Source organism: Phoenix dactylifera, chromosome 1 (genome assembly GCF_009389715.1).
Source record: "Phoenix dactylifera cultivar Barhee BC4 chromosome 1, palm_55x_up_171113_PBpolish2nd_filt_p, whole genome shotgun sequence".
Lineage (NCBI taxonomy): Eukaryota > Viridiplantae > Streptophyta > Magnoliopsida > Arecales > Arecaceae > Phoenix > Phoenix dactylifera.
The window spans coordinates 9,055,799-9,080,103 of record NC_052392.1 but is presented as its reverse complement, the minus strand read 5'-3'; the positions used below and the strand labels follow the sequence as shown (position 1 = coordinate 9,080,103).

General features: G+C 35.3%; 1 protein-coding gene across 2 annotated transcripts; it reads right to left on the bottom strand.

The window, feature by feature from the left end:
• Nucleotides 1-9,870: 9,870 nt before the first annotated feature.
• On the bottom strand, nt 9,871-16,207 carry LOC103718400 (dentin sialophosphoprotein-like). 2 transcript variants are annotated; one of them, XM_008807202.4, is made up of 3 exons: nt 15,691-16,205; nt 12,890-14,655; nt 9,871-10,727 (listed from the first exon to the last, which is right to left on the bottom strand). In XM_008807202.4, exons 1-3 carry the CDS (start codon nt 16,012-16,014, stop codon nt 10,514-10,516), a joined length of 2,304 nt encoding a protein of 767 aa, XP_008805424.2. In that variant the 5' UTR covers nt 16,015-16,205; the 3' UTR covers nt 9,871-10,513. The 2 variants fall into 2 exon arrangements, with proteins under 2 accessions (XP_008805424.2, XP_008805425.2); XM_008807203.4 differs by lacking the exon at nt 9,871-10,727 and adding an exon at nt 11,027-11,288 and having other exon boundaries at nt 15,691-16,207.
• Between the last annotated feature and the right edge of the window lie 8,098 nt (nt 16,208-24,305).

The window sequence follows — 24,305 nt, the reverse complement described above, 5'->3', positions numbered from 1 at the left end:
TAGTGTCGGCAGTACCCACGCTTTTGCGATGCACGTGATGACGAATATACGACCAGCAATCATATGGGGCGGGCACGAGAGCAAGGAATATTAAGGCTTTCCACTTTAGTGGCCCATCCTAAAGAAGCCTAAAAATTAAAAGTTTATCCTTTGTGTCCTTAAAACATATTTTTTTATCAATATATACTATATAACTAGATGATATATATCAAATAAATTAATTATTTAATGAATTAATATATATTTAAATAAATTGATATATAGTTTTTAGAACATAATACTTACCAGTACACAATACATAACTAGATGATAAACACTTAGCAAATTAGTCATCAAATATTCCAATACACATCTCCAAATAAATTGATGCATATTTTCAAAACATCATATTTATCAATATATACTACATGACTAGGTGATATATATTCATTGACTTTCTGATATGTACTATAAGCCTCTTTGACACATACCTAGTGATGATCCCATACACACCACCAGGTATATTGACACATATTTTTTATAATATGTTTCGTATCAGTACGGACTATATATTCAAATAATGCACATCAAGTGAATTACTCATCTAGCAAACTAATACAACATCTAAGTAAATTGATATACATTTTTCAGAATATTTTGTTCATTAGTACTAGTACACAATACACATTTTTTATCTAATTTGCTAAGTATGTATGATTTGGCCATGTAATATGCACAGGATGAACACCGTATTATGAAAATTGTGTTTCAGTTTATCTAGAGTTGAGTATTGATTTGCTAGACGATTGCTTTTCTTGGTGTGTATCACTTGGCCTGTAACGGCCCATAGTGGTGGGCTTGTGGGCCGGCCCGAAAAGGCCAGCCCAACTCCTCACGTGTACTACATGTGAGGGAAATAAGGAGGAAGATTTCGGTTGGGAGTCTTCTTCCTCTTTGATCTCGATCTCGATCGCGCCGGAAGCCTAGGGTTTGAGGATGATCCAAACACCAAAAAATAAGAAATCTTTTTGCCTATTTAAGATCATCTATTCTCCTTCTTTGAGATCCATCAAAGAATAGGCAAGATTTCGCCGCCAATCCCAAGCTCTTCCCAGGTTTCTCTCTCGATTTTTTCGAGAAGAGCCGTTGAACCACCTCGTCGAACTAAGGTGAGTGATCTTCTTCTTCTTCTCCTTCCTTTTCTAGTGTTTAGCAGTCTCTTGCTTGGGTTTGAGCTGACTAATTGCCGGGATTCAATCCGAATTAGGGTGCTTTGTTTTAGCGTCTCTTTTCTTCCGAGTGCTTCATCATCGGCCGCCAAGATTGGTCAAGCTTTGCCACCACTAGGGACCTCTGAGATCACGTGATGGTGGGATTGAGAGACAGCCACGATAATGGTTGAGTAGAGGGGTTGATCATGGCGATCTTCTCTCCTTCTTCCTTGCATTGGTTGGCCATCGTTGCCGATGATGCCGCCGCTGAGGGCCATCAGTGTTCGCTGTCTTCAGGGTTGGACCACCCCTGGCCGCCCTTGGTTCTGACCTAAGGGGAATGCGAAGGTCCCTCTTCATGAGGAAGAGAGGAGAGGTTTCTTTCTTCTTCTCTCTCTTATCTTCTCTCTCTTTCACTCTCTTCCCCTTCTTTCTCTCTCTTATATCTCTTTCTACCTGGATTGACTTACTCTCTAGGATTTTTGGACCTGGTAAGGACATCTCTCAGTGACTTTTGGTCGGCTCTAGTGAAGGGTCCTGATCCATAGTCGTTGGGCGACATGCCAATCTTTATTGAGCTATCCATAATGTAGCCTGACTCTTGTTCTTGAGTTGACTGATTAGACTATCTGGATATGATTAATCCAAGTATCCGAATGTTACTACCTGTATAACCCTAATATAGGATCCTCGACCAATGTCGCTATGACCACCCATCGTACTAGACTTACCCCGACTATTGGCGAGTACTGTTGAACTCTATCATCATTAGTCTTTATTGTGTTATCCATACCATAGTCTGATTCTTGTTTCATGAGTTGACTGATTTGATTGGCCAAAGCGGACCAACCCGTATCATTGGACACTGCTACCTAGTCGATCTTGTCCATCCTGCACTCGACTATTGTTATCTACCATTGGACCCATAATTGATAACCCCTGATCTATTATCATTTTGTCGATTAGATATATATTTTTTGATCAGATGGATTGAGTTTCATTGTGTTAACTAGTCAATCCTAATTTTGTATGGGGCTACAGTCATCCAGACAGAAAGAAGTCCAACGAGATCTTAGACTCTAGTTTCTAAATCGAGGTAAGACCCTGATCCTTTATTTATTTTAATTTTTAATTAAATAAGAATAGAGAATATAGATAATCCAAACATTATAACTCTAAAATTAGATAATTACTGAATAATTAATTTATTAATATGGTGAGTGATTGATAAGGCATAAGTTGGTGTTATATTGATATTAAATTGACCGGACATGTTAGGTGTGGATTGGTAACGTTGCAGCTACATTGGATTGCGATAGAGATAAGAATCCCTGTACTAGGTCACCATATATATATATGTTTATACCACTGGATTTGCATCGTGAGATTTGCATCAATGGATTTGGTTTAGCATGTGAGGATATGTATTATATGATTTTCAAGACAAATATACTTATATGGTTGTTATATGTATCAGATATTAAAATCAGGATTATATGACCAAGATAATTTGATCTTGAGAGAAATATATTATGTAAGTGGAAACTGATTTGACAAGAGTAACATGTAAATCAGACGGACAAGATAAGATTTAGACTAACCTTGTCATAGATAGCCTCTATGAGCTTATGCGCATAGGGTAGCATCCACAGGCTTACGTGTGGGATAGTGCCCATGGGACTAATGCATGGGGATAGCCTTCACGAGCTTATACATAGAATAGCCTCTACAGGCTAATACATAAGAATAGCCTCCACGAGCTTATGCATAGAATTTTGTCGGTCTTGGACTGAATCATGATCTTGGTTAGTCCAAAGTTGGAAGTTAATCAATGAGAAACATAAAAATTAAGTTAATGAGAAATGGATGAAATGACATAAGAAATTATTGTTGAACAATTGAATACATTGATATATATGTGTGTGTGTGTGTATGCATATAAATTTATGATAAAATTATAATGTGCATATTATTCGTATGAGCTTTCTAAGTATTAATACGATATTCATATTATCTGGTATTGCCAATTGATTATTTTTTTATTACTTATGGTGTAACGGTTTGAAATTTTAACTGGGCTGTAAAGCTCACAACCTTCTTTTTTTTCTCTTTTTCAGAGTTGCAAGTTGTATAGTACTTGGCTATGGTTAAGATCACCTAAAAAGGGGATGCTATATTTTTTTTAATCACGAGAATGATGACTTTGTTACTAAGATGAGTCTTCGGCTTTTAGATTTCTTCTTTAAGATAAGTACCAAAGGAAATATGGCAAAATAGGAAGCCCGCTCCATATTTCTTTCTCTAGTGCTCGCTCCATATGTTTTTTGTTTCAAAGATACAAAGCAAATGGAAACAAAAATCATATGGGTGAGCACCAAAGAAAAAAATATAGGATGGGCTTCCTACTTTGCCATGTTTCCAATAGGTATACCATCTTAAAGAAGAAATGTAAAAGTTAGGGACTTCTACTAATAGGGTCCTTAGTCCCGTGATTTAAAAAAATCTAAAGAAAGAAAGTCGTGCACAATATTCTTTTTCTTTCTCGTCAAACCTCTCCATTCATGTTTTTCCTGTCAAGCCATCTTTTTCGTTCGTAAGGTCTTTCTTCTCCTTTCCGCGTCCCTTTTTCCTCCTCCAAATCTCTTCTCTTTTTCAAGATATTTGCATCTAAGAGTTCATTGAATTTAATGAATGATAAATATATAATTTCTTATTATAGACAAAGGTAAGAAACACTATGCTCTGAAAATTCTATATCGATTTATCTAAAGGTATGTATTAGCTTGCTAGATGACTAGTGTGTATTATTTAACCATGTAGTATGTATTGATAAAAAGCATATTATGAAAACTATATATCCATTTACCTAAAGGTATTTATTGGATCGCTGCTTGATATGTATTAAATAAGTTTACAGTATGTATAGGAAGTCGATGAGTGTGCACCATCTAGCCATGTATTACGTACTGGTGAACATAATATTCTGAAAAATATGTATTAATTTATCCAAAAGTATGTATTGGATTGCTAGATAACTAATTTACAAAGTATGCATTATCTGGCTGTGTATTGTGTACGTTATGGTGTACAATTGTGTACTGATTTACTTAGAAGTTTGTATTAGTTTGCTAGATAATTAATTTATTTAGTGTATATCACTTGGCCATGTAGTGTATATTGATAAAAAAATATATTTTGGAAACCAGGAAGAAAGAAGATGCTGTGCAATTTTCTTTCTTGGTTTTTTTTAAATTTAGGACTAACAACTCTGTTAGCAAGAAGAGTCCCTAACTTTGACTTTCTTGTTTTAAGACTGGCACTAACAAAAATATAGTAAAGGTTTTTTTTGCACAAATACCCTTTTAAATACTAAACTTTGCATAAATATCCTCCTAAAATTGATATTTATATGTATACCCTCATAAAACACTTGTTTTGTATGTATACCCTTCTCTCTTTTTTTTTGCACATATGTACCCGTGCCATTTAACATCGTTAAGAAGTTAGTAGTTTAAAATTAAAATAATAAAAATACCCTTAATGAGTAAATGCATACAAAAAAAATTTCTTGGATTTTTGAATAAATATCCTCCTAAATATTGGAATATGTATGAATACCCTCCCAAATTGATATTTACATACATGCCCTCACAAAATATCTATCTTTGTATGAATATCTTTGATATAGTGATTCAGCTGACATGATTAGCCAAAATCACATTTATTTAAATTAAAAATTAACTAAAATTATGAAATTATCTTTTTACCCTTGAAACGTGTAATAAATTTACGGATCTCGCTGGAAACTAATATCTCTACCTTCTTTAAAAAAAAAATTTGATCTCTCTTGATCTATCTCTTTTACTCCTCCATTCGGAATCAAAACCATTTCCTCGACTTTCTTCTCCACCATAGGCAGCTCTTCTCCCTCTCTTTTGTTCGTCAGAGTTCTCGTTGCTGGAATTTGAATCCCTCTCATTTCTATCAAAGTTCGCCCTTCATTGTATTATTTTTTACATGAAGATAGTTAGATTCTGTCTTTAGCTTTATGAATTATTTAAAGAAAAGTGTTGTAAGAGATTTGCAATATTTATCGTTTCGTGTATGAGATTTGCAACATTTATCATTTAAAAATGCTATGACAAGATGGGCCCTATACCCTAGATTTTTTTTAAAAAAAAAATCGAGGTTCCAAAAAAAAAGTGACTTAAGATACACAACGTAAGAGGTAGCCTTCTATTATATGTCCAATAAAGTTGTTAATAAGTTTGAAGGATTCTGAAGTCCTTCAACAATTTTGCTTGGGGATGATTCATGATGTTTTTCCACTCATAAATACAGCAGTAGCAAAAAAACTTGATCAATGCAATCCATCGTGTGCCCTTCAGAAATTCTAATCTTTTTCTATATTCTAATACATGCCTTCATATATGCATCTATAATAATAAATATTACAGGCTATGTTTTAATGAAATAAGATATTATGGTTGTTATAAATGAATAAGAATAAAGTAGAATAATCTTATGTTTAGTGACCGAACTTTCATAACTCTTTTTGTTATCTAATTATTGAATCAATCTTTTTTTTGAGCAATATTTTTGCAGAAAATATTAAAAATTAATCACTAGACTAAAATCTGATTGTTAAAACAAGTTGAAATAGGCAAAAATAAAATTAGAATTTTTTGCATGTAAACTCTTCTAATTATATGAAATTACATAATTATCCTCGTAAAGTTGCTATTTGTATGTATACCCTTATAAATATTTTTTATTGTATGTCTACCTATTAAGAGTGTTTAAGTTATTTTTAATCTTAAACCATTAATTTTTTTAACGGCGTTAAATGGTATGGGTTTATATGTAAGAAGAAAAAAAAGTATATATGGAAAAAAATGTTTTATAAAAGTATATATACAAATATCAATTTTGAAAATATATCCATATAAATTTCATACTTTAAAAATATATATATAATAAAATAGAAAACCCATTCTATATATATATATAAATTATGCTGCCACCGTACAATTTTTAGGTCTTGTTTGGGAGAGCTTTTGGAGGGTACTTTTTGGCCCTCTAAAAGTACTTTTAGATGAAAAATGGTGTTTGGTAAAATTTCCAAAAAGCTATTTCAGCTTTTACGGAAAGCTGAAAACAGCTTTTGGAGGGAAGCTCCAATTTGGAGCTTTCCAAAAATGTTGTTTTCAGCTTTGTTGAATAGCTGTATTTTTGACAAAAATGTCCATATTAAAATGTAATAATTACATAGTTTGTCCCTTTATAAACCTAAAATCTACTGGAGCCAAGAACCCTAGCCATCAGACCCCCTTCCGCAAGAAAAATTGTTAGAAAGATAAATAGTCATTCGGAAGATAAAAAATTAATTTACACTAATAATTAAAATATTTTATACCTTTATTATTGTATTATACTATAAATATAATATTATATTACATTACATCATAATACATTAATATGTTATTTTAAATAATTTAATATTATGTTATATTATGAAAAATTAATTTATACTAATAATTATATTATTTTTATACTTTTATCATTGTATTATACTATAAATATAATATTATAATACATTATATCATAATACATTAATATGTTATGTTAAATAATTTAATATTATGTTATATTATGAAAAATTAATTTATACTAATAATTATAATATTTTATATCTTTATTATTGTATTATACTATAAATATAATATCATAATATGTTATATCATAATACATTAATATGTTATATTAAATAATTTAATATAATTTTATATTATGAAAAATTAATTTATACTAATAATTATAATATTTTATATCTTTATTATTGTATTATACTATAAATATAATATCATAATATGTTATATCATAATACATTAATATGTTATATTAAATAATTTAATATAATTTTATATTATGAAAAATTAATTTTACTAATAATTATAATATTTTATACCTTTATTATTGTATTATACTATAAATATAATATCATAATATGTTATATCATAATACATTAATATGTTATTTTAAATAATTTAATATAATGTTATATTATGAAAAATTAATTTATACTAATAATTATAATATTTTATACCTTTATTATTGTATTATACTATAAATATTATATTATATTATATTATATTACATCATAATACATTAATATGTTATTTTAAATAATTTAATATAATGTTATATTATAGAAAATTAATTTTTACTAGTAATAATAATATTTTATACCTTTATTGTTGTATTATACTATAAATATAATATCATAATACGTTATATCATAATACATTATTATGTTATTTTAAATAATTTAATATTATGTTATATTATGAAAAATTAATTTTTACTAATAATTATAATATTTTATACCTTTATTATTGTATTATACTATAAATATTATATTATATTACATTACATCAAAATACATTAATATGTTATTTTAAATAATTTAATATTATGTTATATTATGAAAAATTAATTTATACTAATAATTATAATATTTTATACCTTTATTATTGTATTATACTATAAATATAATATATATTACATTATATCATAATACATTAATATGTTATGTTAAATAATTTAATATTATGTTATATTATCAAAAATTAATTTACTCTAATAATTATTTACTATTATGCTATATTATAATAATAATATTTATATTACAATAATATTATACTATATCGTATATTTATGTATTAAAATATGTTATGTTTTATTATGTTCTATTGTATAATAATATACAATGTCTTTTATTGTAATTTTGTTATACAAAAGTACTTTCTCAGTTTGTTTACCAAACATATGTTAAAGTGCCACAGCACTTTACAAATGTAGTTACCAAACAGCAAATAGCTTTTTATAACAGCTCTACTTCCAACATCTCTACTGTCCACAGCTCCTCCAAATAGGGCCTTATCCAGCAAACAGGTAGGCTCGAGCGTGATCTTCCGCGATGATGGATACCACGTTTATCTCGGAGACCCCGGCTTTATGGTCAGGTCGCGTTCAAGGCACGTCAAACGTGGTGGCGGAGTGGGTCGGAACGTTCCAAACGTCTCCGCATAATATCGTACGCACATTAACGGGACCAGAGCCTAGAGTCGGATCCGACTTGTCCACGCCTCTAACGAGACTTACTAGTTTTGATGGTTAATGAATACATCACACAACCAGATCAATCCACGGTCATCTCGCCACCGTCTCCATCTTGAAAGAGAAAGGAGCTTGCGTGTCCGAATGTGGGGTATGGCCATTTCAACGGACTACATCGTGTCTCTCTACTCGCCTAAACCGTGAGTGCTCTCCAATGGAAACTCCATGAGCGAACCATTTAGAATGATTATATTTAGAATTTTTTTACATAAATATTCTTCTAAATATCAAATTTTGCATAAATATTCTTTCAAAATTTATATTTACATATATACCCTTATCAAACACTTATTTTGCTATTCTATCTTTTTTTCTGTTTTTATTTTTGCACATATACCTATGCTATTTAACGACATTAAAAAATTAATATTTTCAAATTAAAATAACTAAAATATTCTTAATGAGTAGACATGCAAATAGATCACGATTTTAATAGCAAAAAAAAAATTAAAAACAATAGCATAATTTTAAAATTTTATTTTATTTTTAATTAATATAAATATGATTTTTCTTAATAACGTTAGAACAACCGTTATATTACGAGCATTTGTATAATAATAGAGTTTTACGAGGGTATACATGCAAATATGAATTTTTGAAGGATATTTATACAAAATTCGATATTTAGAAAAATATACATTCAAAAAATCTTCAAATTTATAAACATAAAAACCACAACTTCCAATGATAGAAAATTTACTCCTCCACAGAAGCATTAATCTGTACAGAGAGATCTGGCATTTTCTTATCCATCCCGACACCGCTACCAAATCCATTATCTAATCAGAGACCTTTCTGGAAGCAAAAACGTTCAAAAATATTAGACGCCTGGATCATGAGACCATTTGTCGAGTGGTTAAGATCTGACAGAAACCATCCCCGAACCATTGCTCCTTTTTTCTAATTTTTTTTTTCCAGAACCAATTCAAGGCTTCTAACAAGCTCATTTGTCTTTAATCCAAGCTCTGAATTGGTTGGATCCTCTTATATTTGATATCAAGACTAACATCCAATCTTCTACATAACATCAAGAATTATCTCCTTGGCTTTTGATGGTGTCTCGGTGAATGTTTTAGGCTATCTTGACATCCAGATGAAGGTTTCAAGAGAAAAACAACTTTAAGAGCAAAACACGGCATTTGAAGATTTCGTATCAATCTTGGCTTGAGACCAACAAATTAACCAGATTGAACGGGCCACGCAACAGCACAGCTGCTGCCCATGGTTTCAAGCGCAGAATTCATATTTTGCACAGGATGAGATTTTGAATGGAGGGAGAGGCCTAAAAATACATAAACTTCAGGGGAAAAAGACACTACTTGAACATGAATGTAATACAAAACAACTAAATTTGCAGAGCATGCAATAAAAACATTAAGGACAACATCAAATAACATCAAGAACACGTGTTACTAAGACATTTCATGAACAAATGATAAAAAGAAAAAAAAAAAAAAAAGCTTCATAATGTATGAGGCTCATGCCGGGTTAGGGGAGGGGATGGTCAAATGTAAGCAGTCTTACCCGTTCCTATGTTTTGAATTAGTGACACTTAGGTCACAATAGAGCAAATTTACCATTGCCTCAACAAATCATATACAAATTATGATTAAAAGGTTAGCAAATAAATCACCTGCTTGCGAATTATCCAGAGAAAACATAAACTGTAAACAATGTAAAGGATGTCTATTAATTCAAAGAATATCATGATCACAGGTCTGCCCGTGGAAGTCCGCTGCCATTGCGCTTCCAAGCACACAGGACAGTGCACAGCTCCAACAGGCAGTGCATCTTGTTACTGAAAGCAAATATTCCTGTTCCTCACCTGGATCCCGTGAAAAGTTTCAATGTCAGCTACAGTGTGATCGAGACAGCCAAGCAGACTTTCCAACCCATCAAAAGTGTCGATGGTAAAAGGTAATCAAGACCCAGGTCCCACGCGGTGGGTAAACATCCAAACAGGCAAGCACACTGATTTGAGCTATGCGTGTGCTTGGCGCCATGACAAAAATGCAGCAATTCCTTTCGTCTTACTGGCAATCTTCTCAGAATTCTTACCTACTAGAACACTTGAAAAGATAGGATTTTGTTACATACCAGGCCATCAAAATTATAGTACACCTTAACAGGAACCGAATTTGAGATCAGGAATTGGAGTCAGATCTCTCAGTCTTCTCGGGAATTGAAAGGTTGTCCTCAAGCATGAAAGAGAGGTCATGCATCTGAGATAACAGTTCCTCAACTTTGAAATTGGCAGATTCTGGAGTTAAAGCAGCAGTAGAATTCTTATTAATATCAGTGGCCCCTTGCACAGAAGAATGGGAATCCACACCAAATGTCTCATGCATTGCACTCATCCTGCAGGCCGAGCAGTGATAAAAGAACAATAATTTATGCAGCCCCAATTTATTAAAACAATATAAGGGACAATTTCAAACCCTCCTCTAAATTTGTAGTCTTACTTTGCAAAAGATAGAAACAGAGGTGAAGATAAGCCAGCATGACACATACCCAAAACCTGATACTACCCTTAGATACGAAGTACAGAGAAAATCCAATGATAAAAGAAGACTACTCGTTACTGACCAAAGCAGACATACCTAATATATAAAAATAAATGGAAGATAACTGCAATAATAACAAGAGTATCAGCAACGTTTGGTGAAACCAGGAATAACAATATTATTGATGACTCCCGATACATCATACAGTTTGGTGGGAAGTACAAAAGGATAGAAAAAGAAGTAGAAAGTAAATGCCACAAGTCATTGTTGTTTGGAGCATGATTGATGTGGATGACTGGCTTGTAAACTTTTTTGTTGCCCCTTTCCATATTGGTCTCCTATTTTTCCTTACCACTCTTAAAGAATTTGTAGTCATTCCTCTAGTATCTTCTTATTTTCACAATTGATTTTATTGCTGCAAATATATATACATAAAAACAAACTTAACTAGCTTATATATATTAAACAAACAAGATATTATAAACTTAACTAGCTTGTATATTATTAAACAAATAATGAATCATAGGAACAATAACTTTTAGGCTAACAGTTAATAGTTTAAATGTTCGTATAAAAGTGCCATAATTGCAGGTTAGTGTAACTTATGAAATGGTAATACGATATTTTATCTACGCACGACTAAACAACTAGGTGGCTTCTTGGGCTCAAGATGATGCAGGTAGTTGCTTAAGTGCTACCCTGAATAATGGAGCAGTTGTTCTGGTTGCCATTGATAATAATATGGCATGTTAAAACTTTTAATGTTTAAGAAAAAGATATCCCATATAGGCATATCTAAAATTTCTTTAAATGGTTTCACTCCAAAGAGTCAAGTAATAAAAAAAGGGACTCTAGTAGTTATTTAGATATGACAGTTGTGAAAATATCCAATTCCCAATAACTTAAAAGTTGCTTCTCTTTAGATATTATCAAATATGACTATTATTGTTTCATTTTATTGATATAATTTTAACAGCATGCTCATATATAATTAAGTGCAAAAATGTAAAAACTCTGTCCTTGCACAATCTTGATGAATTGGACCCTAATATTACATAGGACCAGTTACATTTGTTCATGCCAGAAAATCTGCTAAAAAAAGGAAGCCTTAAGGGATTATTAACAAGAGTACAAGAAAGAAAATATTCCAAGGAAGGTGATTTAAATTTAAAAGGAAAAAATACGGAGGACAGAGAAATGAGAGAGAGAAAAGACAAAAGGGAAAGGAGCGTTCACCCTTCTAGGTCGACCAGCTAAAGTTGTGACCTGACATTAGTGCACTAGCTATGTTCCCTGCCACTTATGGACAGCTACATCAAATAAAGTAGGTCCAAAAAACCCCATTAAATGGGACCCAATTACATAAAATACATTACATAACAGCATGTACCAATTACACAAAATACACTAGATAACAGCATGTACCAATTACATAAAACACACTACATAACAGCATGTACACTGATACACAAAACAGTATATTTTGTAGCGACTGTTCTTTATAGGTGTTTGGTGGTCATTGTTCTCCAACGTGCATGTTTTTCATATAACAAAATTCAAGCATAGACCTCATTATATCTAGTGAGAACACTTAATTGTTCAGCGCATCTTTATATTAGTGAACTTTTCAACTAGTAATCATATTAATTTCCTAAAAGAAATTGAAATTGGATAGAGCACTATAGAGTCTTTACGTTATACAAGTCGAAAACATAAAGATCAACATGTATGCATATGACAATCAACTACAGAGTCTCTACTTTATATATGCAGAGAACATAATAATCAAAATGTGCACCACCTAAAGATACTTCCAATGTAATGTATATGCCTTTGTTAAATAAAATTATTGAGTCATTCTATCTTTTTTTCAACAGTACCTCACTAACCGGCGTGCATTAGCTGAATATCGATGAATAGCTAAGCTAGGACTTTCTTTTGGAAACTTCTTCAACACTAACATTACAGAAAAATTAATTTTATAAGCAATAACCAGAATGAATATTCATCATGTACCTGTTAGAGATTGAAACATCTAACGGCATATTGTTCCCCTCACTAGAAACATTTTGACTGCCAGGTGTTTGAGAAAAGGAGTATGAATGCAAGAAGCTGCCAAATTCCATACCTTGTAGATCCGCTAACCTAGTATTCGAAGGATATGCATGTAATGTATCCCCAGTTTGTGCCCTTGAACTCAATAAACTCCCCGTTGTTTCACCCAAGCTGATCAGACCTTGCCCATCATCAAGTGGGTCATCATTACCATTTACGGCTTTAGTTTTGTCAGATTCTTTTGTAGACTGTAGGTCCACAGACTTTGTTTCTGATGGATGATCCAACAATGTTGCCCCAGTTTGTGCCCCTGAGTTTGATAAACTTCCCTGTGCATTACCTGAGCTAGCAAAACCCTGCCAATCATCAAACAAGTTATCATTACCATCCATGTTTTCAGTCTTGTCAGACTCCTTGGTGCTGCTCATAGGCCCGAGATCCAATGAATTTGTTTCTGAGGAATGCTCAAACAACGTGGCCCCAGTTTGTGCTCTTAAATTCGATAAACTTCCCACTGCTTCACCTGTGGTAGTAAAGTCTTGCCAGTCATCAAATGAGTCATCATTACCATCCAGGTTTTCATTATTGTCAGACTCCCTTGTACTGCTTGTAAACCATAAATCTGCTGACTTTGTTTCTGAAGGATGCTCAACCAATGTGGCCCTAGCTTGTGACCCTGAAGTTGACAAACCCAAGCTAGTAAAGCCTTGCCAATCATCAAAGAGATCATTCTTACCGTCCAAGTTTTTAGAATTGCCAGACTCCTTTGTGCTGCTTGGAGACAATAGATCCACTGACTTTGTTTCTGATGGTAGCTCAGACAATTTGGGCTCAGTTTGTATCCCCAAATTTGATGAACTTTCCTGTGCCTTGCCCCAGCCGGTAAAATCTTGCCAATCATCAATAGAGTCATCATTATCATTTATGCTTTTAGTATTATCAGATTCCTTTGTGCTGCTTGGAGGCCATAGATCATCTTGAACCTCATGGTCTGGCATATAATTTGAGTTATTATTCAGTTCATCAATATTAGTTTCATCTTTGCTCTTGAACTGATCAGATTTACTTACTTCCCCAGTTTTCATAGGCCAAAAATCATCTGGAATCCAAGTATTACTTGAGGAAGGTTGACCTGCATCATATGTAGATTTTCCTGTGTTACCTTTGCTGCATATCTCATTCTGTACATCAGTCTGCCAGTTGATAGTGACCTCAGGCCTTGGTGCAGTAACAAATTTGGTATTTGATAAACCCTGAAACAGGTCGACTGATTTAGAATCAGAATCAGAAGTATTTGAATTAGCACTTTGAAACTCGGCCTCCCAAACTGTGAAAGAATCTCCAAATTCACCACTTTTATTGTTAAAAGAACTTGCTTTCATGTCTGAAGACCGAAGGTTCTCAAACATACTATCTGAACCAGAAAAGTCATGAATTTCTGTTTTCATGCTTTGCTTGCTTGGCATCATCTGTTCATTAGGTATGCTAGGAGCAGCAGAAGCTGCCTCTATCTTAGGTTCAGAAAAAAAGTTATCAAGGTCAACCCCTGACAACTTCAAAGCAAAAGCATTGGTAGGGGACTTGTTGTTTGTACTGCTATTATCAACTTCCTCCTTATCCAAAGGCCACTTCAGTTCCAAATCCAAAAGATCAGATAAAACCAAACCACCCATTGGTGTATCCTTGCCCTTAGGATCACTTGATTCAGTTTCCAAAGTAACAGGTTCCTGAAAAATAATAAAGCATAGTTTCTCATAGAAATATTCATCAAAGAAACTCATGATTTAAACTTTTTAGAGCAAGAACAAGAACAATACTGACTTTTAGATAACAACATATACTTACAGCATTTCCTTTTCACCTGTGTTTCCTAATAATAATCAATAGATTACATCCCTATTTAAAAGTCGTAAACATAGCTTCCTAAGTTATGTCTACCGGAAGACTCTAATAAGCTTCGACTTTTAATACACATAAATATTCCCAAAACATTGTTGGAACAATAAGCAATGCACGTGTTAGTGTCTTTAAGATGCCAAAGCACTCATGTGCATTCACTGCACTAACTCTTCCTCTTCCTTTCTTTAGTTGACAGGTAAACAAAGTTGTTTGCTCCTATTCCACATTGTCAACTCCTTATGTTGAATGAAAGCCTATTCTCTACCACCTATCATCTCTTCTTCTTGAATTGTACAAATTATCACTATTGCATTCGTCAAGGGGGAGGGATATGGTTTTATGTCAATAGACACTCCTTGTTTTCTAAAAAATTCATACAGGAACTACCGTGATCAGTTAATATGATTGTTGTGGTTCCAAAAGGTCACTAAACCTTTAGAATATCTTAGACTTTATGTTACTAATTATTTCTTGGCGGAATGCAAATTTATTTATGCCAGCTATTCTTTCACGCAGAAACCGAGCATTCATCCTTCATTTTTTATTTTCTTTCTACCCTGCATAATCCCCTACTTTCTCCTTGGGAGTAACAATTATTCTCCCTTGATTTTTCATCAGATTGATGACGGACAAAACAAGATTTCAGATCCCCCTTAGCAGTCCCACCCGAAATTACACGAAAATCAACTCTAAATAACTTATAGACCAAATCCTCAATTCTTGATTGACTTCCAAGAACATAAAAAAGATCCTTTTTTTTTCTCTTCGTAAAAGCAGAACGAACTCTTCGGTGTGTAACCCTAGAAACCATATATAGCCAAATAAAAGAGAAATCCGGCATCAAATCAAAGAAAAATACTCACAGATCCATCGAGACCAAGGGATTCGAGGAGCTTCCGGCAGCCGACGGTAGAATTGAAGGAAATCTCGTAGGAGAAGCCTTCCTTCCCCCGGTCGGCGCCGCAGTAGATGCAGAGAGTGGACTGGAGACCACGGAGGAGGCCGCCGCGGCATCGCTTGCAGCGGAGGTAGGGGGGCAGGGTCGTGTCGAGCTCCGCCACCGCATCATCGATCGAGGCGAGGGGCGGCAGCGCCGGGTCCGTGGGGTTGTACGACGGGACGCCGGCCGCCGTCCGGAGGCCGGACTGAAGCCGGTGGATCAGATCAAAGGGGATCTCGTACGCCATTGGGAGCTTGTTCCTGTGTCGGTGTCGGCCGATTCACTGGTTCCAAAGGCCAGCGGTGGTCTCCTCCCCGCTCTCACTCTCTCACAGATCTCAGCGCTCGTGAGCAGGATTGCCTACCTCTCTCCGTCGGAATTCCTGCGGTTCCGTCTTCAGGCAAAGTTTAGCTGACGAAAAGAAGTTTTAAGCCCGGGGTCTAGACTCTAGAATTGGGTTGCTCAAATGGGCCGAGCTCAACTCATTTGTAGCATAGTACGATAACGGATCCACTCATAGTACGATAACGGATCCATGTTCTAAATCATTGCATTAAAAAAAAAAAAAAAAGAGGTCATCTGCAGGCTTGAATCCATCGGTGCATTTATTCTTTTTTTTTTCATCAATTTTTTTTTTCTAATTTTATTAGCTACACTCATACACATTTTGTACGAGGTGTCGCTGTATAAAAAAAAGACCACTCTGCTTGCCTTTATTTGAAGTCACAAATAGCCGAAGAACTGGCATGGCCAAAGGAATGTAAATGTGATGAGTTGAATATGTTCCTCTATACTTCTTCTTCTTTTTTTCTTTTTACAATGTTGATATTGAAAAATATTATATTCAAAATATTGTATTTGAGTGGCACTAAATATTGTATATATAGATGTTTCTATTCATTTCAAAAATAACAGTCAACACTTATTTACATGCAGGGGCGGCCCCATACATTTGGGGGCCTAAGGCAAATCCAAAAAATGAGGCCTTTTTTTTTAATAATAATTTTTTTAATAAATATAAAATATTTAAAAAAATGATATAGAAATAGATAGCTATCAAGTATACTATTTCAATCCAAAGAATGAGGCTTTTTTTTTTAATAATAATTTTTTTTAATAAATATAAAATATTTAAAAAAATGATATAGAAATAGATAGCTATCAAGTATACTATTTCAATAAAGATATATAAATTTAATAAAAATAGGTAAAAAACTTTTTTAATTTAATATAATTTTTAAATGAAAGTAAATAAAAGTAATTGCTCGAAAAGAAGGGCCATGAAACTGATTAATTAACTAAGGTAATGCTTGACAATAGTGTTTACCATGTCAAGCAAAAGCCGAATAGGAAATGGTTATCTCATGGCACTTCATTGTCAAGGTAATAAAAAAATTGAACCTCTCTATAAGAGAAAGTAGGGGCATTATGGGAAATTCACTCCATCCAATAAATAAAAGTCCCATCCCACCGTCTCCCCTTCAAGTGAGTACCCAAGCAGCAACTGCAACATCACAGCACAGCAGCCATTCAACTCCCTCTAGCTCCTTTTCTCTCTCTACCACCCAAGAGGAGAGAAGAAACCGAGAGGAGAAAATTAAAAGAATCTCCACCCTCCAAGAAGTCCATCTCCGATCCCCCTATCTTTCTTCCCGATGGCCCAGCTGGATCAGGAGTAATGTGAGGGAAGGAAAACCAAGACCAAAACCAAAAAAGAGAAGGGATGAAAGATAAGAGTGGAAGACGAAGGGGGGGAAGACGAGAATGGAAGAAATGAGTGTTTGTATAGCTGCAGCATCTTTCGGTGGGGGCCTTTCCTGGGCCGGGGGCCTTAGGCGACCGCCTCAGTCGCCTAAGGTTCGAGCCGGCACTGTTTACATGCATCGCTTGTCGTGTCCATTCATGAGTGTAAGAATTTACGAATTACAACATCTCCACTTTGATGTCGCACTTCTACTTTTGTGCCATTAACTGTTTTGAGGATAATAGTCTTATCAATGGGTCTAGTCAAATCTTTGGCTGGTGTAGTAAAACATCTAAGAATAACATCTTGTTGGCACCAAAAATATGCGTGTTATAGCTTTTTAAGTCTCTCACTATGTGTGCATGCACCAAAGTATATCACTTTTCTCATAGTAATGTATGCATGAATGTACATCAATTTTTCTCATATACTTCAAAGAGAGAACAAGAAGGTCATGAAATTAGTTTCTCATTGGGGCTTTTTTCTTTTTTAAATGTGTTCAAATTAGCCCTACAATTTAGTCCGTATCGATCATTAAATACCAACAAGTCATGTCATATGACTTGGAACTTCTTTAGATCTAATACGCTGGCCATGGATGAGACAATGCATATCAAGAAAACCTTTCTTCAGAAGGAGGCCAAGCATGAAAACCATGGAAAACTTATAACTCTTTTAAGAACTTATAATTTTCCATAAAAAAACCATTTTTATTTTCCATACATTTTTTGTAGTCCATAAGTCTTGAAAACAAATATCAAAGCATGTCAACACCCTTTGAACTTCAATAATGTTTCTATATATGATACTTTTTTAATAAGTATTCTACTCGCAGTCTCACCATTCACTTGCCTTGTGTTACCCGGCACATTTCTGCACGTTTTAAGTTTTTATCCTTCTGAGTTGAAGAAACCTCGTATATAAGATATAAGCCCATGTTTGCACTTTACAAGAGGCAAACATAAATAAGGTTTCTGTTATAAATATGCTTTAACAATGTTTTGCATCAAACACAGAAGCTTTTTATAATAAATTTATCCTCTATCTTTTTGCAGAGCTGATCGCTGCTGTGCTTTTTCAGATGAACCTTTAGAGTCCTGGGAAGGTAACCACTGCTCACGTAGGCGCCGCAATTGGATTAGGTCAAATCGGATATGAGTTAGTTTGGATACGACTCATATCAGAAATTCATCAAACCGAACTCGATTTATTTATTAAATAGACCAAAAATTTAGATTAGAACCCCATTTACTTATTAAATAGGTGATCCAACCCAGCCCACATAACCTTTTTATTAAACATATCAAGTTAAGTTAGACGAGTTAAAGAGGTTAAATGAGTTTTAAATGGGTTAAATAAATTTAAATAGATCAAATGGGTTAAATGGGTTGGGTTAAATAGAACAGAAATAGGTTGAGCAGTTTTAAATTGATTAAATTAGTTGGGCCATAACACAACCTAATTATTAAACAGATCAAAGGTTTAAATTTGAACCTAACCAAATTTATAAATATATTTAAACAAGTTGATCTATTGATGGTTGTTGTAGTTCAAATTTGGCCTAAGGGTGACCACACCGGTGGAGTCGAGGGAGCCGCCGATGATTGGAGGAAGAAGACAGGGGCCACCTCCTGCACGGCGGCGATGGCGGACCTGCACAAAGCCTCACCGGTATTTCCGATGAGGGCTCTCCGACGATCAAGTTAGAGTGAGATAAATTTGGTCCGGCCAAAAAGTTCCTTAGAAGTTACTTGATCGGGTTATTTATAGTCCTGGTGGAGAGGCTCAGGTGGCAGAGGCATTGTCCACCCTCATCATGAGAGGGGGTGTCTCTGAGTCGAATGGCGCGCAGCTAAGGCTGCCGGTGGCGTGTGGTGCTGTCTGTTCTTGAAAACGGTAAGGTGTTGACAGTCATAGCAGGGTATGGCCGAAGTAGTCATGGCGTTGTCCTTTGACTGTTGAGGGCCAGCTATCGAAGCGTGGCGCAGTGGCGTTGCAATGTACGGCTACGTACAAGAGTGTAGGCACACACATGGATGCGACTGTTGGCGAGGCCGAACTTGTTAAGAGGTCGCATCATGCATTTGGCGAGGTCGGCTAGATGGGTGTCGAGGATAGCTCAGCTCTCCGGATTCCAAGGTGTGCTCGGTGGAGCGCGCTCGAGGGTCGGGGCATGCTATTGAAGCGGTCGCCCCGAGCTCGGTCGGGGCAAGTCGGCGAATATTGGAGGTCGATGGAGCTTTTGGCAGAATCCGAGGTCGGGATGATTTTGAGCCGGACCGAGGGTTTGACCGATCGGCGTTGGCGTTTGTTGGGCCAAAATCGAGCGGCCTTTTGTTGTGTGCTGGACGATCCATTTCGCCCCTCATCAATGATTTAAATCTATTTATGTCAAACCCAGATCTACTTAAAGCAGGTTGCTTGTAGATTGAGTTGACTGGTCGGATCATAAATTGCTATATTTACTTAGAAATGCTTTGTACCATACTAACAAAATTTTGCCGACCATCTCCACTGAATGATTGAAGGATGTTATAGAAGTTAATCCAAATTCCACATTCACTAACATGTCCCACTTGTCTTGGTTTCACGTTCTAATCACATGAAATGAATCTGCACTTGCTCTCCAAGTTCACAAATTGTTTTTTTTTTTGTGGTAAAATGGAATTTATTAAACCAATCTAGAGTAAATACATCTATGAGAATCAGAAAATAAAATGTCTAACAATTGAGAAGGAAAATTAATCACAAACATCCATAGTGCTGATCCGGTATGAGTAGCAACATTTGACACCATCCAATCCACTGCACTGTTAGCTTTTCTAAAAGCATATCTTACTTCGAAAGACTATAGAGATGCACTCATTCTACCTCAAGTGATGACTGCTGAGTTTTGAAGAAGAAGAAGTTGAACCGGTTAACCACTTAATAACGCTCAAGGAATCCTCTTCCAAGATGAGAGAAGCTTTCAAGATTTTAACTGTGAATGAAATACCTTCTCATGTAGCAGACAACTGCATAGGAACCACGGTGTCAAACTATCTAACTCCAACTATTACTACCGCATCACTTACATTCTTAATTGTTGCCACTCGGAACCAGCCCGACATATACGCCGGGTTAATAGGGTCGCCGGAAATCCCAGCTTGTCCGCCATCTCAATCGAAAAGATTAGATAGAGTCACAGCATGCCTCCACGATGATGGTCCAATGACCACTACACTCAACCGGTGATGATCCCAATATGAGCGTCTATGAGTTGATGTTGAATGGTGGTTGGTGGAGGGACAACTTTGATTGGTGCTTCGATACTGGCTCTAATCTAAAATAGCAAAAATAAAAAAAATCATCCATTAAAGTGTATCTGATGAGGAACCTTTCGATGTCTAAATCAAATACAACTCTCAGAACATAGGAGGCCTAAGAGGAGCAAAAAGGTAGCGTAAGAGAGTGAAAAGAGAACTTATCTGCAACGTTTTCAGAAACACAATATATAGACGAGGGCCGGAGCCCACCCGAATAGTTTAGGACTATACGCTAGTTGATAAGGTAACAAACAACGTATCTCACCCATGAATCATACCCATGCTTTTCTTCCGTGGGGATTTGCTTGGATGTCACGTATATTACGACACAACTAGCGATTACGGTCAAGTTGTTGCCGACTAGAGGAAAAGTTTGCAATGCAAAGGACTCCACGCACCTTTTGGGTCGGCCACATGGTAAGTTTTGAATGAATGATCAGTTTACCTCATTGACAAAGATTAGTTCCGAGGTATATCACTAATAATAAAGCTCGCTCAAGTTCACAAATTGTTTAAGCACGTACAGGTACCATAGGATATCAGAATGATCAACTCAAACCCTACATATAACTCACGACGGCCAGCAGAAAGTCTCAACCAAATCTCATACACAAATTCAAGTCTAGAATATTTTTAGCATCTCTTCTTTCAATCTTTCTTTCAATGCCCATCCAAAGCCTCTCCTATTGTATACTCTTAGGAACCTTCCTCCTCATCTCCTCATCCCTCATCCTACCTCGAGCCAACATCTCCAGGGAACACGTCACTCACGGCGACTGCTAGAGAGTAGTATAATTCAGCAATTCCCCGTACCCCACAATCGCCTTCGAGCCAGCCTTGGCATCCCTCCTCTCTGGTGGGGCTCTTCGCTAGCCAAGTATGTTGCTTGGTGGGCAAACTCTGCAAACCAGAGGAGGAGAGGTTGTGCTTTGTCCTACTCCAATACCAACTACAGGGAGAACATCTTCTTGTAAGAAAATATAAAATATATAAATAAATCTATATCATCCTATCAATTTAAGCTTATGGAGCAAATGGTGATTTGCAGGACCAAGACTTCTCGCACTATACCCAAATGGTGTGGACTGTGGAGCTAGAGCTTGTTCATCAGCTATACCCGGGTTGTGTGTCCATGGGGACACCTTTTTCGCTCGCAACTATGACCCTCATGGCAACGTCATGGGCAAGAAGCCCTCCTAGTACACGTACACTCTCGAGCAATCATGCATTTAGATCTGAAAAAAATAGATAAAATATAATAATGAGCTACATAAACCTAGTAAGCAACATAACACCTCAAAGTAGGATCTAAGCATGCGAAAGAATAAGTTAAAGAGCAACATATTAATTGAAAAATAAATCAATTCTCGAATAATACATATATCTTTTTTTGAAATATATTATTATTTTTATAAACTAATACCAGAAATGCAACAACAGGCTATGGTTACGTAATCTAGTGGATGAATCAACATGCACAAAGTACTAAACACTACTATTATTAACCATCAGTGTTATACTAAATATCACTATTCTAATCATTAATGGTACAATGTCGAAACCAGTTTCTCATATTACAAGTCAACAGGGCCAACAAATATTCTTCATTGGCGGAGCCAGATCATATCTATGCTGAGAATACATACATATAAAACAAATTTTTCATAATTTGCCTAGTCACATTTTTTATTTTTTATAACATAGCATATAACATATTTTAAAAATATTTTCTATCATAATATTGTTATGCCTAACCCGTTTAACTAAGTATAAAATAGATATCATAATCAAATTTAACTAATTATTATTTTATCAAAAATTTGGAAAACACATTTTAAAGCATTAGGTTACTTACCTCTTCTTACTTCAAAATTTTACTTCAGGCAGTTAGGTTCACCTGTTTTAATATCATTAAAATATTATTAATTTATCATTATCTTAGAAACCAAACAAAGTTTAAAAAAAAGATATTATTGGGGATACGACCTCATGGCCCAATCATGATGGATGAAAGGCAATGTTTATCAGGCGGCAGTACCCGACTGCATAGGTCGATCTGAACAAGGTGAACTAAACTGATGAAGATCAAACATAATTTAAGTAGCTCAAGAAGGTCAATGATGACCAAATTCTAAAGAAATTTGATAATGTCGAGGTAATGAGCCGGCCAACTGCTCGGGTACCGGGGTATTCAGGCCTTCAGCCCCGGGTCAACTTGGATCCGAACAAAAATGACAGGATCTTAAACCAAGATCCCTAAGTGTACCTAAAGAGAGAAAGAGAGACAAGAGAGAGAAACAATATAGAAAAACAAAGAAGAAGAAAAGAAGAGGAAAGAGAGAAAAGAAGAAGAAGAAAGAGGAAGTAAGAGGTCAGGGCCACAGTCAGGTGGTTATGGTGGTCGACAGCTAGAAGATCGGCGACAGAGGTGACCGGCGGCGGTGATAGGGCGGCCGACAATGACAGGAAGAGGAAGAAAGGACCGAAAACAAGGCTTTTAGCTCCCCTCTTTCTTCATTCATGATCTCCGACGATGGGGCTCTAGTGACGGCCCAAGGCATCAAAGGGAACAAGTTGCCATCTCCGGCGACAAGTGTCGACAGTGGAGGAGGTTGGAAAAAGAAGAACAAAGTGGTTTTTGAATCCAAAAACAGAGGATGAAGAGAGCCTCTTCTTAATTAAATTTTTCTGGCAAAAAGTAAGCCGACAATGAAGTTGGTGAACAGAAAAACCAAGGAAAAGAAGATTAAGGGTCATACTTCTAATTCCGGCAAGGCTTGGCTGCATTTTTGGGCGAGCACAAAGAGTTTAGGCCGTCGGCAATCAAAGAAGAAAAGGAAAAGAAGATAACGGCATATGTGAAGATCTTTCGATGAAGATGAATTAGGAAGGGTCGATGGCTTAAATAGAAGTAGAGGCTAGGCTTATCTTAGCCTCCGATAGAGTATATGGTGGAGGAGGACTCTTCTTACTCCTTTGCAATGGTTCACCAGGGCTCTGCCCTGTTCTGAATGGAAAGAGGGCCTTTAGGTCCTCACTTTGTGTCGGACCGGCCTAGCGAGGCTGGGCCTCAAACTAGTGCTCGCTGGTTTTGATTCAGTCGATTATTTGATAAAGTTCTGCATGCAGTTGAATTTACCTAAGACTAAGTATTGCCAGCACATGTTCATCATCGTAAAGAATTTTAACATCAATAATTGATCTCGCTTTACTGATGGTCAACTAATGATACCAAGTATGAACACATTATGCCCTATCAGTAGGGTCATATCTAATAACAATTAAATAATAGGTTTCTCTATATCAAAATAATTTAAAATTAGAAAATAATACAGAAAAATATGGCTTCTATCCCTCCTTAGTTCTTACAACTTAAACATCTCTTTTTTGGCCCATTCTGGGTAGGTACCTTTTATTTAAGATTTCTGCGCGCTCATTTCAAAAATTAACGGAGGTTAGATGACAAATCATTGGCTGGAAGTCCAACGA

Bases quoted from the DNA above. Each gene is read 5' to 3' on its own strand.
- LOC103718400 (XM_008807202.4), bottom strand. From the start codon at position 16,014: ATGGCGTACGAGATCCCCTTTGATCTGATCCACCGGCTTCAGTCCGGC. The intron at 14,656-15,690 runs GTGAGTATTTTT...ATTATTTTTCAG, and splicing joins CCCTTGGTCTCGATGGATCT to GAACCTGTTACTTTGGAAAC. The intron at 10,728-12,889 runs GTACATGATGAA...CTCGGCCTGCAG, and splicing joins GATGTTTCAATCTCTAACAG to GATGAGTGCAATGCATGAGA.